At 41.0% G+C, this 14,983-nt stretch overlaps 1 protein-coding gene across 1 annotated transcript in view; it reads left to right on the top strand.

Moving 5' to 3' along the window:
• PDHX (pyruvate dehydrogenase complex component X) overlaps window positions 1–14,983 on the top strand; it is a 67,354-nt gene that overhangs the window by 38,204 nt on the left and 14,167 nt on the right. The window contains exons 6-7 of the mRNA XM_058663179.1: window positions 6,715–6,889; window positions 8,328–8,475. Of these exons, the coding sequence (XP_058519162.1) occupies window positions 6,715–6,889; window positions 8,328–8,475 (323 nt within the window). The remainder of the gene's footprint in view (window positions 1–6,714; window positions 6,890–8,327; window positions 8,476–14,983) is intronic.

The following is a 14,983-nucleotide window of genomic DNA, read 5'->3' as shown; positions in this document are numbered from 1 at the left end:
GTAAGCAGAGAGCTAGATGGGAAGCAAGGCCGCCGTGAATAGAATTGGCGCTCATATGGGATCCTGGTGCATTCAAGGCGAGGACTTTAGCCACTAGGCTACTGCGCTGGGCCCAAGATTTTTTTTTTTTTAAAGATTTACTTTTCTTAAATTTTTTATTTGAAAGGCAGAATTACAGAGGGATTGTCCTTCTGCTGATTCACTCCCCAAATGGGCTCAATGGGCAGAGGTGGGCCAATCAGAAGGCATGACTCAGGAGCTTATTCCTGGTCTCCTGATCCCCTACCTAGGTTGAGGGGCCCAACTACTTGAGCCATCCTCTGATGCTCTTCCAGGAGCTGGATTGGAAAATGACCAGCCAGGATGTGAAGGAGTGCCCATATGGAATTCTGTACCACAGGTGGGAGCTTAGTGGTTCCTTCTGAAAGAATTGAAAAAGAGCTTATTCAATGGTAAGATTTAAAAGTAGGCATGCTGTTCTTGTAAATTATATAGAAGGACTTTCTGGGTGATTGACCCATTATTGAAGAACATTTCTAGTTTGGTAACAAGGCTAGATCTTTAGAAATGATAATGAATGTGGGAAATGGAGCAGTGACATTTTGTATTTCAGTTTTTATTTTGTGTGAAATACACAATTACGTGTAAATTTCTAAAACTTAAACATTTAAATTTAAGTGAAATTGAAATTTAAAACTTAAATTTCTAAAACATTGTTGCCCAGTTTGGAATGTCAGCATCTCATGTTAGAGTGCTGATTCAAGTTCTGGCTGCTTCACCTCCAGTCAGCCTTCCTACTAATGTACCTAGAAGGGCGGTGGATGATGGCTCAAGTGCTTGGACCTCTGCCACCCTCAGAGTGACCTGAATAGTGTCCTCCCCTGTTTCAGCCTGGCCTGGTCCTAGCCCGGCCTGCCCTGGTTTTGATAGCATTTGGGAAGTGAACCAGGCAGTGGAAGGTCATCTGTCATTCTACCTGTCATTCTGTTTTTTCCTCTCTCTTATCCTCATTTATACCACTTTGCCCTTCAAATGGGCCTCTGAGAAATAGGTTTCTGTACATGGAGATACTTTTAAAAAATAGTTTAATACGCATTTGGATTTGACTCAGTGGTAATGTGACTGTTCTCTGTGTGTAGTTGGATCTTTGGATTTGCTTTTCTGCTTCATCCATCCATCTGCCCATGAGTTAGCACTGTACTCGTTTGTACCACAGGTTTCTTTTCCTTGCTCTTCATTTTTAATAAACCAGTTTTCTTGATTTATTCTTTTTAAATTACTCAACTAAATGAATTTTAAACATTTAATCTAGCTTCATGAGTAAATTGCAAATAAATCTTGGTATTTTTACAGGATTCTGTTGCCTTTTAACAAACCCAGTATAAACTGTCATCTTCGTAGTGAGCATTCCTGCTTAGGAACGCAGTCTAGCTTTCCATTTGTTTGAATTAGCCGATCTTCCTGGAGTGTGCTGCAACGGATGGCCCCAACTCTCTTGGGAAGACGAAGGTTAGGGTTATCTTATAAACTAACGTGGAATCGCAGTCATTTGTGTTTCATTTCCACAACAGTAATAGTCAATCTTTGGAATGTTTTAAATACTAGGCTCCTTCCATTTCTAACATTTATAAGAAATAATATCACTGGCTAAAGCTTTTATTAATTGAGATTGAACAAAAGTTACAAAATTAAGTGATAGTATTGAACCAGGTGACTTTTTTCTCCGCCTGCTTTTGTACTCTCCACGAAAGCACTGATTTACTGTTGCGTTTCTTGTACCAAAAGTGGTTATTTCTTAGATAGGCTCATTTACCTGTACTGTTAGCCAGATATATGTGTGTGTGGTTCTAATACACACATCCTGTGAAGCTCACACTGTGCTGCACTGTGATTTGGAAATCAGCTGTGCAGGAGCTGATTGTAGACAGCACCCCAGACTCTAGAATTTTAAAACAATGTTTGTTTGTTTATATTTGTCTGCTTGGAAGATCGTGTGACAGAAAGAGATCTGTGATCTGCTCATTCACTCTCCAAATGCTTATAGCAGGTAGAGCTGGGCTGTGCCAAAGCCAGGAGGTCAGAACTGCATTTGGTTCTTCCCCATTGGGAAGACCCTTCTTCACTGGCACCCCACACTTGAGCCATCATCACTGGCTGCCAGGATGCGTTTTTAGGAAGCTGGATCGAAGGGGAGCAGCCAGGACTTGATTCCAGATACTCTGATTGAGGATTTGGCTGTCCCAAGCAGCAGCATAGCCCTGTGCGCCACAGCACCCGCCCTAGGCTGGATCATACTAAAAGAACTGGAGGTTTCACTTGAAGTATAAAGAATATAGATTAAAAATCTTGATAGCCATGGAAATCTGCTTTTATCGCTATACTGCTCCTCTTTTAAGAATCTAGTGTTGATATCTGAATTTTTCTAATCTACCAGTGAATGATTGGTAGATTAGATTCCATAAAAAGGGAATAAATCAACTATCTTTATAACAAGAAAGGCTTGATTTGTCTGGAATTCTGAGGGAGAGTTATAGACTATATTCAATTTTATCAGACACTGAAGGTTCAGTGAAAAATAAAGCTATTGTTGCAGCTTAGATGAATTTTATAAATTTACATTAGATAAGCTGGAACATGTAAAGGTTTGAGGTAAGGAAATAAGTTAATAGGCTTGTAAGAAATCCAGATAAGAGTTAAGGAATATTTGAATATGAGTAAGGAATAAAAAGGATTTATCATAATTTAAGACCAGAATCCAGAAGTCTTTATAGAAGAGTGAATGTGTAATGCAGGATAGCAGCAAATCAAGGAATGAATTTAGTATTCTGAGTAATAGTGATATTTGTAGCTTATTGTCAGCACTTAGAAGCTGTGCAAGTCTTGGGATCACTGGTTCTTACAAGAACCAGAATGGGTGCAGGCTGGCCTTGCTAGGCTGCAGCATCCACTGGCAAGTGCTGGGACTGGATAGGAGTCATGTCAGGCTGGACTGCAGTACCCACTGCAAGCACATGATCTGGGGCTGGGAACAGACCTGGTAGGGGAACTGTGGACACTCTCTTGCTAGGCTGCAGGTCCAGCTGGTGAGCATGAGAGTCAAGGTAGAGGCAGGTCAGGCTGGCAGGCTGGATGAAATGGCAGCACTGGTCAGCATATGGCTGGCTATGTCTGGGGCTGGGCTGGGCTAAGCTAATCTGCAAGCACCCATGGGTGTGCATGTGAACATATATTACAGCATATGTTGGCACATGTAAAAAACTGGAGCTGGGGCAGGCCTGGTGGGAGTTATTCATGGTCACCCCAACCAGGCTGTGGCACCCACTGGTGTCCGTGAAGAATGGGCCTATATAGGCAGGCTAGGCTGGGCTGCAGGCAGAACCGACCAAGCAGTTACATCCACCAGTGTATATGCTTCTGGTGCAAGTGATGAACCCAACCTGAGCCTACAAAAGCTGGCACGCAAAAGAGTGAAGTCTGAAAACCTCTCAGGTGAGGTTTCCCAGCCACAGGGAATATCATAAGAAATGTGCTCTGACCTTGATTACATGTATCAGAACTGGGCCTCCTCAGTTGCTGATTCCTTTGCGGTGGACAGCATACCCAGGTGCACATGGGGCACATGACAACCAGCTCATCTTGGCCAGAAGAGGACATTGAGTGCCTCATCAGTGAATGGAAATCATAACAGGTTGGGTCACTCCTGGCCAATTTTGCAGCAGTTGTCTAGGTCTGTGGATCTACTAAGGTTGAATTGTTAACCGAGTAGAACTTAGAAAGATTTTCTTAGCTGTGGTACAAACATGCCAACAAAGTCTCAAAACATCAAACTACTCAATAACACCCTTGGGATATTCTCCACAACCAGTCTGTAAGGATTCATCGAATGACTGTTCCTCATCCCCAAGTGCTGATATACTTTGACAGCACAAAGCATCCCACTCCCAATCCTCCTCCTGCTTTGTTGTTTTGTTTTGTTTTTCCAGTTCCTGGATGGCTGGTACACTGATCTTTTTTGTTTTAATGTTTCTTGTCTTGTTTCTCAATTGTATTATTTTGCTGAATCTCTTGGGCTCCTTATGTATTCTGGGTATTATCAGATGTGTGGTTTGTACATACTGTCTTTTATTCTGTGATTGTTGTCTTGCTGTGCAGAAGCTTTTTAGTTTGATACAGTCCCATTTGTCTACTTTTGTAGTTCTCCCCCTGTTCATTTTTGTTTGCTTTTGACTGAGAATCATATGTAAGGGAATCGATGTGTTTTGAATTCACCATTCTGATGCTAACCTTATTTAAAACTCACATACTGATTTTATTAGAGAGGTATTTAGGAACTAGGAATGGGACTAGTAGTGTTAGGTTTATATTTGTGTCAAAGCTGTTTTTCTAGATCAGTAGAAGGTATTCTTTTCTGTGAATGAGACTTCCAATATGGTGCCCATATCGGATACTGAGACTTTTCTGTCTAATCAGGATTTGGCTCATAACCTGATTTTCTTTGCACACACATATCATGACAGTGGAAAATGATACTTTGGTTTATAAGGATCATAATTAGGCTAAAACTGAATTTTCCTTGTCAGAATTGAATCTTTCAATTCAAAGCTCTACTTAGGATAATTTTAGGATAATTTTCCTTTTAACTCAAAGTTGACTGATTTTGGATCTTAATTATATCTGCAAAAACCCCATCAACTTTGTCACATATTATCAGTTAATCATAAAAGTGTCATCTGTCACATTCATGGACAGACCCACACTCTTAAAGGATTGTGTGGGGCATGTACTCTGGCAGCAAGAAAACTGGGGCCATGTCAGGTTCTGCTTCCTGTGCTGCTGTGGATGTTAACACATCGTTTTCTTTTGGAGAGGATGATTGTGAGCTCAGTATACTCAGTAAATGCTAAGTTTTTTTTCTCTTTGTCAGTTCAGGTGATATCAAAACCAAGTGATAGCAAAATATTAACAAAATCTTATTTGAAATTTTAATTTATTTCGTTGTACTTGAATGACATAGAAGTAGACGGAGATCTCCTGTGTGCTGGCTGTTTCCCCAAATGCCCATGCAAGTAGGATTGGCTTAGGCCGAAATTAGCTGCTAGGAATTTAATTTCAGATCTTTGTGGGTAGTAGGGATTCGGCTACTGAAGCCATCACCTGCTGCCTCGCAGGATACCTATGGAAACAGGATGTTGAAATTGGGAGCAGAGACAGGACTGAAACCCAGCACTGTGATACGGGATACCAAATCCTAAGCAACATCTGAACTGCTGTGCCAGGCACCTACCCTGAGGAGGCCTCAAAGGTTTTTAAAATGTGTTTTTGTTGGAATGACAGATTTACAAAGAGAAAGAGAGGCAGAAATTTGTTGTCTGCTGGTTCACTCCCCACATGCCTCAGTGGCCAGAGTTGAGCTGAGCTGAAGCCAAGAGCTCTCTCCGGATCTCCCATACGGATGCAGGATCCCAAGGTTTGGGTCATTCTCTACTGCTTTCCCTGCCAACTTCCATTGCTTTCCCAGACCAAAAGCAGGAACCTAAGTGGGAAGTGGAATAGCTGGGGCACAAACTGGTGCCCATATGGGATGTTGGCACCACAGTGTGGAGACTTAGTCTGTTGAGCCATCATGCAGCCCCAGAAATTTTTAAGAGAATTTATTTTTGTTACCTATAACTTGTTCTCAGATTATGTAGAGCAGGATTTTAAAAATTAAATGGTAGAAATTATTTTCCTAATGGTCAGATACTAAGTTTTCTTGAAAAGCTGTTTATTTGAGAAAGCACATTGTTTTTTAGACTCTGTAACTTATGCTGGCGCACTGAGGACTCAGTGTATTTACTACCGCATATTTGGCAGTCTTGGAAACAAGGCTCCAGGGTCAGGGCTGGCACAGTGCTGGCATCCCATGTCTGTGCCCAGTTCATGTTCCAACTACTCCACTTTCCATCCAGCTCCCTGCCTGTGGCCTGGGAAGGCAGCGGAAGATGACCCATGTCATCAGCCCCTGCACCCACATGGGAGACCTGGGAGAAGTGCTGGCTGTTGATTTCACATCAGCACAGCTCTGGCCATTGCAGCCATTTAGGGAGTGAGCCAGCAGATGGACAATCTCTCTTTCTTCCTCTCCCATTCCCTCTCCTTTTTTCTGTGTGTGACTCTGCTCTTCAAATAAAAATAAAATAATTCTTAAAGAACAAAAAACAAAAACATGGATCCCTTTGTTTTACAGAGTGGTACAAAGGTCAGGGTGTATCTAATTGAATGAAGTTCTAATTGCAGCTATGGGTAATTTTGTTACATTATGCTGTGCTACTAACATACTAAACAAACTAAATTCTATGTGATTTCCTGTAGATAAATAGGCTCACTTGTACTACTGTGATGAAAGGCTTGAATGCTTTGTGAGAATAATTTTATAAATGTAGAAAATGAGGTATGGTTTAATTATTAGTTCATCTACCAAATGATACTCCCCTCTTCCAGTAAAATAACCCATTTACTTTAAAAAAATTACTATTCATTTTTTTGGAAATGTACAAATTTGTAGCTGTTGAACAAATTTTTGAATCAGTGGATTGTGTAAAAGAATTTACTTGGCTAGCTCAAACTTATTTTTCATCATAGATTTCAAATCTGTTTCTGTATCCTCCCTGTACCTTTCACTTCAGTTTTCTACAAGGTCGCTTGTTGCTAATTGTCTGATTCCCCAATCTCCAGAGATGCTCTCAAACTGGTCCAGTTGAAACAGATGGGTAAGATCCCTGACTCCAGACCAGCCCCAGCTCCTTCAGCCACTCCAGCAGCACCTCTGCCTCCACAGGCCACAGCAGAACCCTCGTATCCCCGGCCCATGATCCCACCAGTCTCAATTCCTGGACAGCCCAATGCAACAGTAAGTAGATTTGTATTTTCAGATCAGTGGGAGAGAAAGGAAGAAGTTTAACAGCTTCAGTGTCATGCATATGGTGTGATTCTTCTGATGCCTTCTTTTTGAGGGTATGATGCTAGAGTGTTGTTGATATTCGTTCCTTCATGTGGCTGTTTCATTTTTTTCCTTAGGGAATAGATAGTCTCAGTAGAAAGAATTATGAAGATTGCATCATTGAGCTGATTAACAACCATTGCTTCTCAGACACTCGCAGAGTAACAACAGCATTTCCTGTTTTCAAATTATTCCATTTTTTTTCCTGTCTCTTGTCATTCACTTTCCTCAATAAAGAAGGAATGTTTAATTAAGATTGAATAGGCAAGTAGATAAAAAGATAAATAGCTATACTGCTGCAACGGAGAAATGTATGTCATTGAATACATGTACCTCATGCGAACTGTATGTGTCATGGGAGACAGACTTTTAATGTATATTAATGATCCATGACAACATTTACAAAAGCTTTATGTGTAGTCAGATTGTCATTTCTTTAAAAAGCAGGTTATTCCATTCTGGCAGGTAAGTTTTTTTTTTTTTTTTTTTTAATTACTGTATATAGAAAGCATTAAAACTATTTGATTCAAATATCTTATTGACACAATGTTTGATTTCTTAGGAGAGTGTTGGCAGAGATGAAATTAGTTGTACTTTTGGTTTTTCTGTTGAGGTGATTGTAATCCAGTCCTGGGGTAGAATGAAGGGCCAGGGGGCAACTAGGTGTAGTGGAAAGTTCCGTTTGCTTTTCAAAACACCTCATGGACCAGGATGAAGAGCCCAGTAGAGTTATGGGAAGATTTTGTTATTTCATTCAGGCTTTATGTATTCATGTGACTTTTTTAAAAAATTGAAAACCAAAAGAGAAGTCACTTGGCAGCTCATCTGTTATGTTGGATTGTGTTTGTTGATGCCACTTTCATTAGAATTACCTACAGTAGGGCTGCTGACTGATTGCTTTGAATTAGTAAGTGATGTTTATGACAGATTGCTTACAGGTGGTATGTGTGTGTATTTTTGTTTCTTTTGTTTGCTCTGTGTGTGTGATTATGTATGTATATAATATATGTAAAAACATGTGTATACACATGTATACCCATACATACCTATGGGGGAATTCATACTGATTGGGTAGATTTCTTTTTGGTCATATTAAATGTATTAGCATAAAATTCATAACTAAAACATGAGTCTCACCATTTTGTTTCTACATTTGCATCATAAACCCAGCAACTGCCCAGACTTCTTGTATTCTCCTTAAGCTAAGAATGTTTAATAGTACTTTTCCTATGTTCATCTTCAGTTGTTATGATTGGTTAAGTTAGTAAGACTCAATTTTAGCTAGCAAGATTGTTTTTTTCATTCTTCGTTCTTACAATTTTATAAATCAATTGCTATTTATTTGCAGGGCACATTCACTGAAATCCCTGCAAGCAATATTCGAAGAGTTATTGCTAAGAGATTAACTGAATCTAAAAGTACTGTACCTCATGCGTATGCTACTGCTGACTGTGATCTTGGAGCTGTTCTAAAAGTTAGACAAGATCTCGTCAAAGGTACGTGGAGTTGAATCTCCTTAAAGTAGTATTTATGCTACCTTAATTATCAAAATATCCCTTATTTATGAAAGGTAGTTTTGCTATTTCTGAGATGTTGTTGGCTTCATTGCTCCAGGGTTGAAAAAAAATCTTTCCAAGATCTCTTGTCTGACCAGTTCCACTTTAGTGCACCCACAGACCAAGACACTTGGTGCAAAACTTGGCCAGGAACGTATTTCAACCTGTCCTCTGCTGGCCAAGATGAGCTGGTTGTCATGTGCCCCATGTGCAAGGTATTCTGTCCACTGTGAGGGAATCAGCTGCTGAGTTGGCCTAGTCCTGAAATATATAATGCAAGGTTGAACCACATTTCTTAGGATTTTTCCTGAGGCTGGGGTCTGAGTCCAGTGGTCTAGCTGGGGAGTCCCCCAAGAAGCCTCACCTGAGAAGTCCTCAGAGTTGACTCTGTGTATGCCAGTTAGTTTGGGGTCCGGGTCTGTCCATTTGCCACAGCAGCCAGTTCACATAGCACTGGGTGAGCTGCCTGGTCAGCCCAGCGTTAGGCTCCATCACTCAGGCAGACCAGCAGTTGCTGTGGTCTAGCTGAACCTGGCCTGCCCCTAGATCTGTGTTTCCTGAAAGAGCTTTGGTAGTTTGTCTTTCAAGACATTACTTATATGAATTGCCAAATTTATTCTCATAAAGTTGTTCATAATGTTACCTTCTTACTAGCACCTGTGTAATCTAAAGTGATGCCTTAATTTTTTATATTAGAAATTTGAGACTTCTTATATTTTTGTTGTCTAAAATTTCATGCATTGATTTGTGAGAGACAGGGAGAGCTCGCATCTGTTGTTGCATTCCTCAAAATCCCACAACTACATCTGGCCGTGTCCAGATGGAGAGACCAAGAATTCATTTCAGATCTTGCATGGGTGACAGGAACCCAGTTACTTGAACCCCCACAGCTATCTCCCAGGATCTGTACTGGTGAGGTGCTGAAGTTGGGAGCCAAGCCAGGCATTCTAATGTGGTCTGCAACTGTCTGAACCAGCATCTTAATCTTCAGACTACATACATAACTGTCCTTTCACGTATCACGGTAAGTCTGGCTAGAGGGCTAACAGTTTCACTGATCTTTTCAAAGTACCGGCACTTGGTTTCATTACTTTTCTCTGTTATTCATGATTTGAATCCACCGATTACTGCTTTTTCCTTTTTGTTCAGCACTGTAGACTTTTTTGGCTTCTGATTTTACTGTGTGTCTTTCTGTATCTTTTTACTTTTAGTATGTCTTTGTAGTTTAAAAGGATTTCTTACAGACAGCATACATTTATTTTTTGCTTTTTTTCTTCCAAGATTTGTTTTTACTTATTGGGAAGGCAGATTTATAGAGAGAAGGAGAGACAGAGAGAAGCATTTTCCATCTGCTGATTCACTACCCAAGTGGCTGCAACAGCCAGAGCTGAGCCTTTCCAAAGCCAGGAGCCAGGAGCTTCTTCTGGGTCTCCCACAAGGGGTACAAGGTTCCAAGGCTTTGGGCTGTCCTCTGCTGCTTTCCCAGACCACAAGCAGGGAGCTTGGTGGGAAGTGGAGCTGCTGGGACAGGAACTGGCACCCATGTGGGCGTACAAGGCGAGAATTTCAGCCACTAGGCTACCACACTGGGCCTAGGTTCTTGCTTTTTAAATCCAGTTGTGTAAGCCCTATCTTTGAATTAGGTGTTTAGTCCATTGATATGTACTGGCTGCATTTAAACTTACCATTTTATTCTTTTTTTCTACTTGTCTCATCTCTGTATCCTTTCTTTTTTTTCTTGTCTCCTTTTGGATCGTTTTTCTTTGTATTTTACAATTGAGCTCCTCTCACCTATATTATTTTGTGCTATTATTGTCATGTTTTACAAGTTTTTTTAAAACTTGTAAGCTAGAAAATGTGCTTAGTATTTTTTTTGTTTGTTTTAGCAAAGTAACTGTCTTTTAAGGAGATTCAGAATCAGAAAACAGTAGTTTTTTTGTCTTCATATTTCTTCTATTTGTATATTAATTTTTTGTATAAATCTAAAGTGCTGTGTGCTATTGTTATTCTTCCTAAAAATGTTAAGTCCTCCTTGAGGAGTAGATTGGCAGTAAATTCTGATACTGTCTGCTTCATTTTTTCCCTAACATTTTGAATTGTATTTGAGCATTGTGGCATAGCGCATAAAAGCTGCCACCTATAATGCCAACATCCCGTGTGGACAATGTTTGTCCCAGCTATTCCACCTCAGATCTAGTTCTCTGCCACTGGCCTAGGAGAAGCAGCAGACTGCCCAGGTTCTTGAGTGCTTACCACCCTCATGGACGACCTGGATGAAGCTTTGGCGTCGCCCAAGCCTGGCCATTATGAAAGATATCTCTCTCTCGATATTTTCTGTCTCACTGTGAATTCAGATAGGTCAATGAAATTTTTGAAAGAATTTTAATGGCATTGAATTTCCCATTTTAACCATGTTTATTTGTAGTTAGCTCAGTGACATTAAGTGCTTTCACATTCTTGTGTGTCAATCGTCTGTGTGCAACCACAGAGCTTTTCTCACCTTACAAAACCAAACCTTACCCATGAAATGCTAAATCTTAACTTCCTGTTCCCTCCAAAGCCCTGAAAGCACCATTCTATGCTCTCTTTATGTGAATTGCACCACAGTAGGGTAGCTCCGGAGAGTGAAATTGTTTCTTATTTTGTGTTGTATATCTTCAAGTTACAGGCATATTCTGGTGGTTGTCAGACTTTTCTTACTAAGGCTGAACGTTAGCCTGCTGTGTGTGTTATAACCATATTTGTGCATCTACCCATCTGTGGCTGGCACCAGGGTCACTTCCGTCTTTCTGCCATGAAGAGTAATGGTGCCGAGGGCGTGGATGCACAAGTATTTCTTGTATCCCTGCTTTCAGATCTTCCAGGTATATTCCAAGAAGCAGAATAGCTGGAAAATCTGGTAATTGTGTAATTTTTAGGACCCACCACTATTCTCCACAGTGACTGCAACATGTTAGGCATTTCTAAAATCATTGTGCACAAGTTCTGAGTTTTCTGTTTCCTCATCAGAAACTATTTTCCCTTTTTGCTTGCTGTCCCAATGAGCATATCATACTGATTTTTGAAAGATATTTCTATCAAGTACAGAATTTTAAATTAATGAATTATCCATTCTGTTATCTGATAGCTTACAAAATGTTTGTTAACACTCTTTTTTATTTTCCTCAATGTTTACTTTTGCTTTCATCTACTTAAAAAAGCAAGGCAACATGGCAAAAATAAGCAGACTCCTCAATCAGTTGGTTCACTCCCTAAATGCCAACAACATCCAGGTCTCCATCAAGGTGACACCGGAGCTGTGGGACTCCATCCTGGACTCCCATGTGGATGGCAAGAACCCTAGCATTTGGGCCATCATCTGCTTCCTCCCTAACACATTTGCAGAGGGTATTTTAGACACAAAGTAATGAGAACTTAAATCAGCACTCTGACATGGATGTGGCCCATGAAGCCATCACAAACAGCAGCGTATCGTGCTGTGCTATAATGCCCGGCCTTGTCACCACTCTTTGTCTTAACCTGCTCTGCTGTAACGCCTGGCTTTGCCACCACGCATTGTCTTTGCTTGCCTGTATGATGTTTCTCCCAACTCCCAGGCCCTGCATCCCTTCACCTTCAAGATCAGAAAAATCTCTACCCCTCAGTTTGACTGTTACATTCCCAAAGTCAAAGGTTGATTGTTTTCCCCCTGTTGTATTTGTACTGTTTAGGTTTCTCTTGGTTTCTTGTATTTGTGGCTTGTCTTTCATTTAGGAAAAGTCCCAGCGATATTTCCTGTGTCTTCTACTTCGTGCGTTTTCTGCTTAGGATCCAGTGATGGTGTCAGGCTGTTTGAATTATCCAAAGCTTAGTTGCCCTGTTCTTTTCCTTTCACTTCTTTTTCTCTTTGTGTTTCAGTTTGGATAATTCAGTTGACCTAGCTTCACGTTCAGATTCTTTTCTTGGCTTTGTTTAGTCTGTAAAGCTTGACAGAAATATTCTTTATCTTCAAAAGCATGTTTTTCCCTTCTGTGTCTCTGCTTGAATGACTTTTTCAGTTCTCGTCCCTCTGCGTACATTCGCCATCTGTGCAGATGGTCCCACGCGCTGTTCCCCACAGCTCCCACACTCACAGTCCCTTGTCACTGGTTTCTCTCCCTTTTGGCATTCAGTTCACCTGCTTGCTTTGTGATCTCAACTCTGTAGTGGACTCAAGGAAAGTACAATTTTTTTTAAGGGTTTATTTATTTTTATTGCAAGTCAGATATACAAACAGGAGGAGAGACAGAGAGGAAGATCTTTCGTCCGATGATTCACTCCCCAAGCGACTGCAACGGCCGGTGCTGGGCTGATCCGAAGCCAGGAGCCAGGAACTTCCTCCAGATCTCCCATGCGGGTGCAGGGTCTCAAGGCTTTGGGGCGTGATTGACTGCTTTCCCAGGCCACAAGCAGGGAGCTGGATGGGAAGTGGAGCCGCTGGGATTAGAACTGGCATCCGTATGGGATCCCGACACATTCAAGTAGAGGACTTTAGTAGCTAGGCCACCACACCAGGCCCGAAAGTACGTTTTTTTTTTTTTTTTTTTTTTTAATAGTTTACTCTGCTGTGTGATTTTCTTTCTTTTTTTCCTCTGTTGGGGTAGGAGAAGCTTTTCTTTTGTAGCTTTCAGTATCCTAAGAAACCAGTGCTAGTAAATTCGTCTGTATACAGACTTCCAACATTTCTCCCAAAAATACCATGGCAGCTTCTAAAAGTTCCAGCAATCAAATGTAAAGCTAATCCAATAGAAAGCAATAACATTTTTTAAAAAGATGTATTTATTTTTATTGCAAAGTCAGATATACAGAGAGGAGAGACAGAGAGAAAGTTCTTCTGTCCAGTGATTCACTTCCCAAGTGACCACAACAGCCAGTGCTGTGCCAATCCGAAGCCAAGAGCCAGGAACCTCCTCCAGGTCTCCCACACAGGTGCAGGGTCCCAAGGCTCTGGGCCATCCATTAATGCTTTCCCTGGTCACAAGCAGGGAGCTGGATGGGAAGTGGGGCGCTAGGATTAGAACTGGTGCCCATATGGGATTCTGGCACATTCAAGGTGAGGATTTTAGCCGCTAGGCCACCGCAGCTGGCCAGAAAGCAATAACTTTTGAAAAAAAAAATTAAGTATGAAAACACCTCTTATGGGTTGCAAATCATACTTTTTTGTAGTCATGCTAATTAGAAGTTAGAAAAGTAGTTTCTTTCTTTCTTTCTTTCTTTTTCCTTTTTTTCCTTCCTTTCATGAAGCAGGAACTAGTAATTCTTTAGTGGGGGCATAGATCAGTTTAGTGTCTGGCAGATCCAGATTTGGTATGTCCTTACCGTTAGCAGTTTTCTTATAAATGTTCGAAAAACTCACTTTATCTATTCACTTTCCTTCGTTCCTTTCTTTCCTCTTTTTAAATTTTGTTTATTTTCATCTCTTTGAAAAGTAGGGCAACAGAAAGAGGAAGAGAAAAGGAAAGAAGAGGGAGAGGCGATTGAGATTGAGATCTTACTACTATCCATTCACTCTCAGGGGTGCTGGGTCCGGCCAAAACCAGAGGCTCAGAGCTCCGTCCTGGTCTCCCATGTGAGTGGTAGGGTCTCAAGTACTCAGGCTGTCGGGTTTTGCTTCCCAGGATGCATCAAGGGAAGCTGGATCCAAACTGTAGCAGCCAGGACTCAAACTGCTATTCTTAGGTATCTTAAGAATTGACTTAACTCCCAGCACCACATGCCTGCTCCTCTACTCCTGTTTGCTTGGTAGGGTTATAAACTCTAACATTCCACTAGCATGTTTCACACTTGAGGTTTTGTAACAATAATATGCAGATGGAAAATTTTGGTATTCGTTTAACGAATTGTTTCCTATTCAGATTGTCACATATGTCTCCTTTTAGTATGTTTGAAATTTCCACGATAAAGAGTTAAAGGAACTTTCCAAGACGCCTTACACATGTGAGATTTGATATACCTAGTTGTTATATAAGTACAAGTGTCACATGAGAAGTTGGGTATACAACTCTAAAGCTCCAAATGCTTTAGAACTAAACATAGAATTTGGAGGAGTCATCGTTATGTAAATCGTATCAGACCCAGTGTACTGAAGGTTCTGCCTGGAGAGATACTGATGTTGAAAGGGACTCACTCACCTGGCTAATCCTCTGCCTGCAATACCCACATCTCATATGGACACCAGTTCATGTCCTGGCTGCTCCACTTGCTCTACTTCCCATCCACGTCCCTGCTTATGACCTGGAAAAGCAGCAGAAGATAGTCCAAAGCCTTGGAGCACTTTACATGCATGGAGACCCAGAAGAAGCTCTTGGTTCCTGGCTCTTGGTTTCTTGTTGTTTGTTTTGTTTTGTTTTGTTTTGTTTTGTTTTGTTCTAATTGGAAAGTCAGATAAACAGAGAGAAGGAGAAGGGGGGAAGATCTTCCATCTGTTGAT

Source organism: Ochotona princeps, chromosome 4, assembly GCF_030435755.1.
Source record: "Ochotona princeps isolate mOchPri1 chromosome 4, mOchPri1.hap1, whole genome shotgun sequence".
NCBI classification, from domain to species: domain Eukaryota; kingdom Metazoa; phylum Chordata; class Mammalia; order Lagomorpha; family Ochotonidae; genus Ochotona; species Ochotona princeps.
Note: the sequence above shows the minus strand (reverse complement) of the source record. Positions and strands in the feature narration are given on the sequence as shown.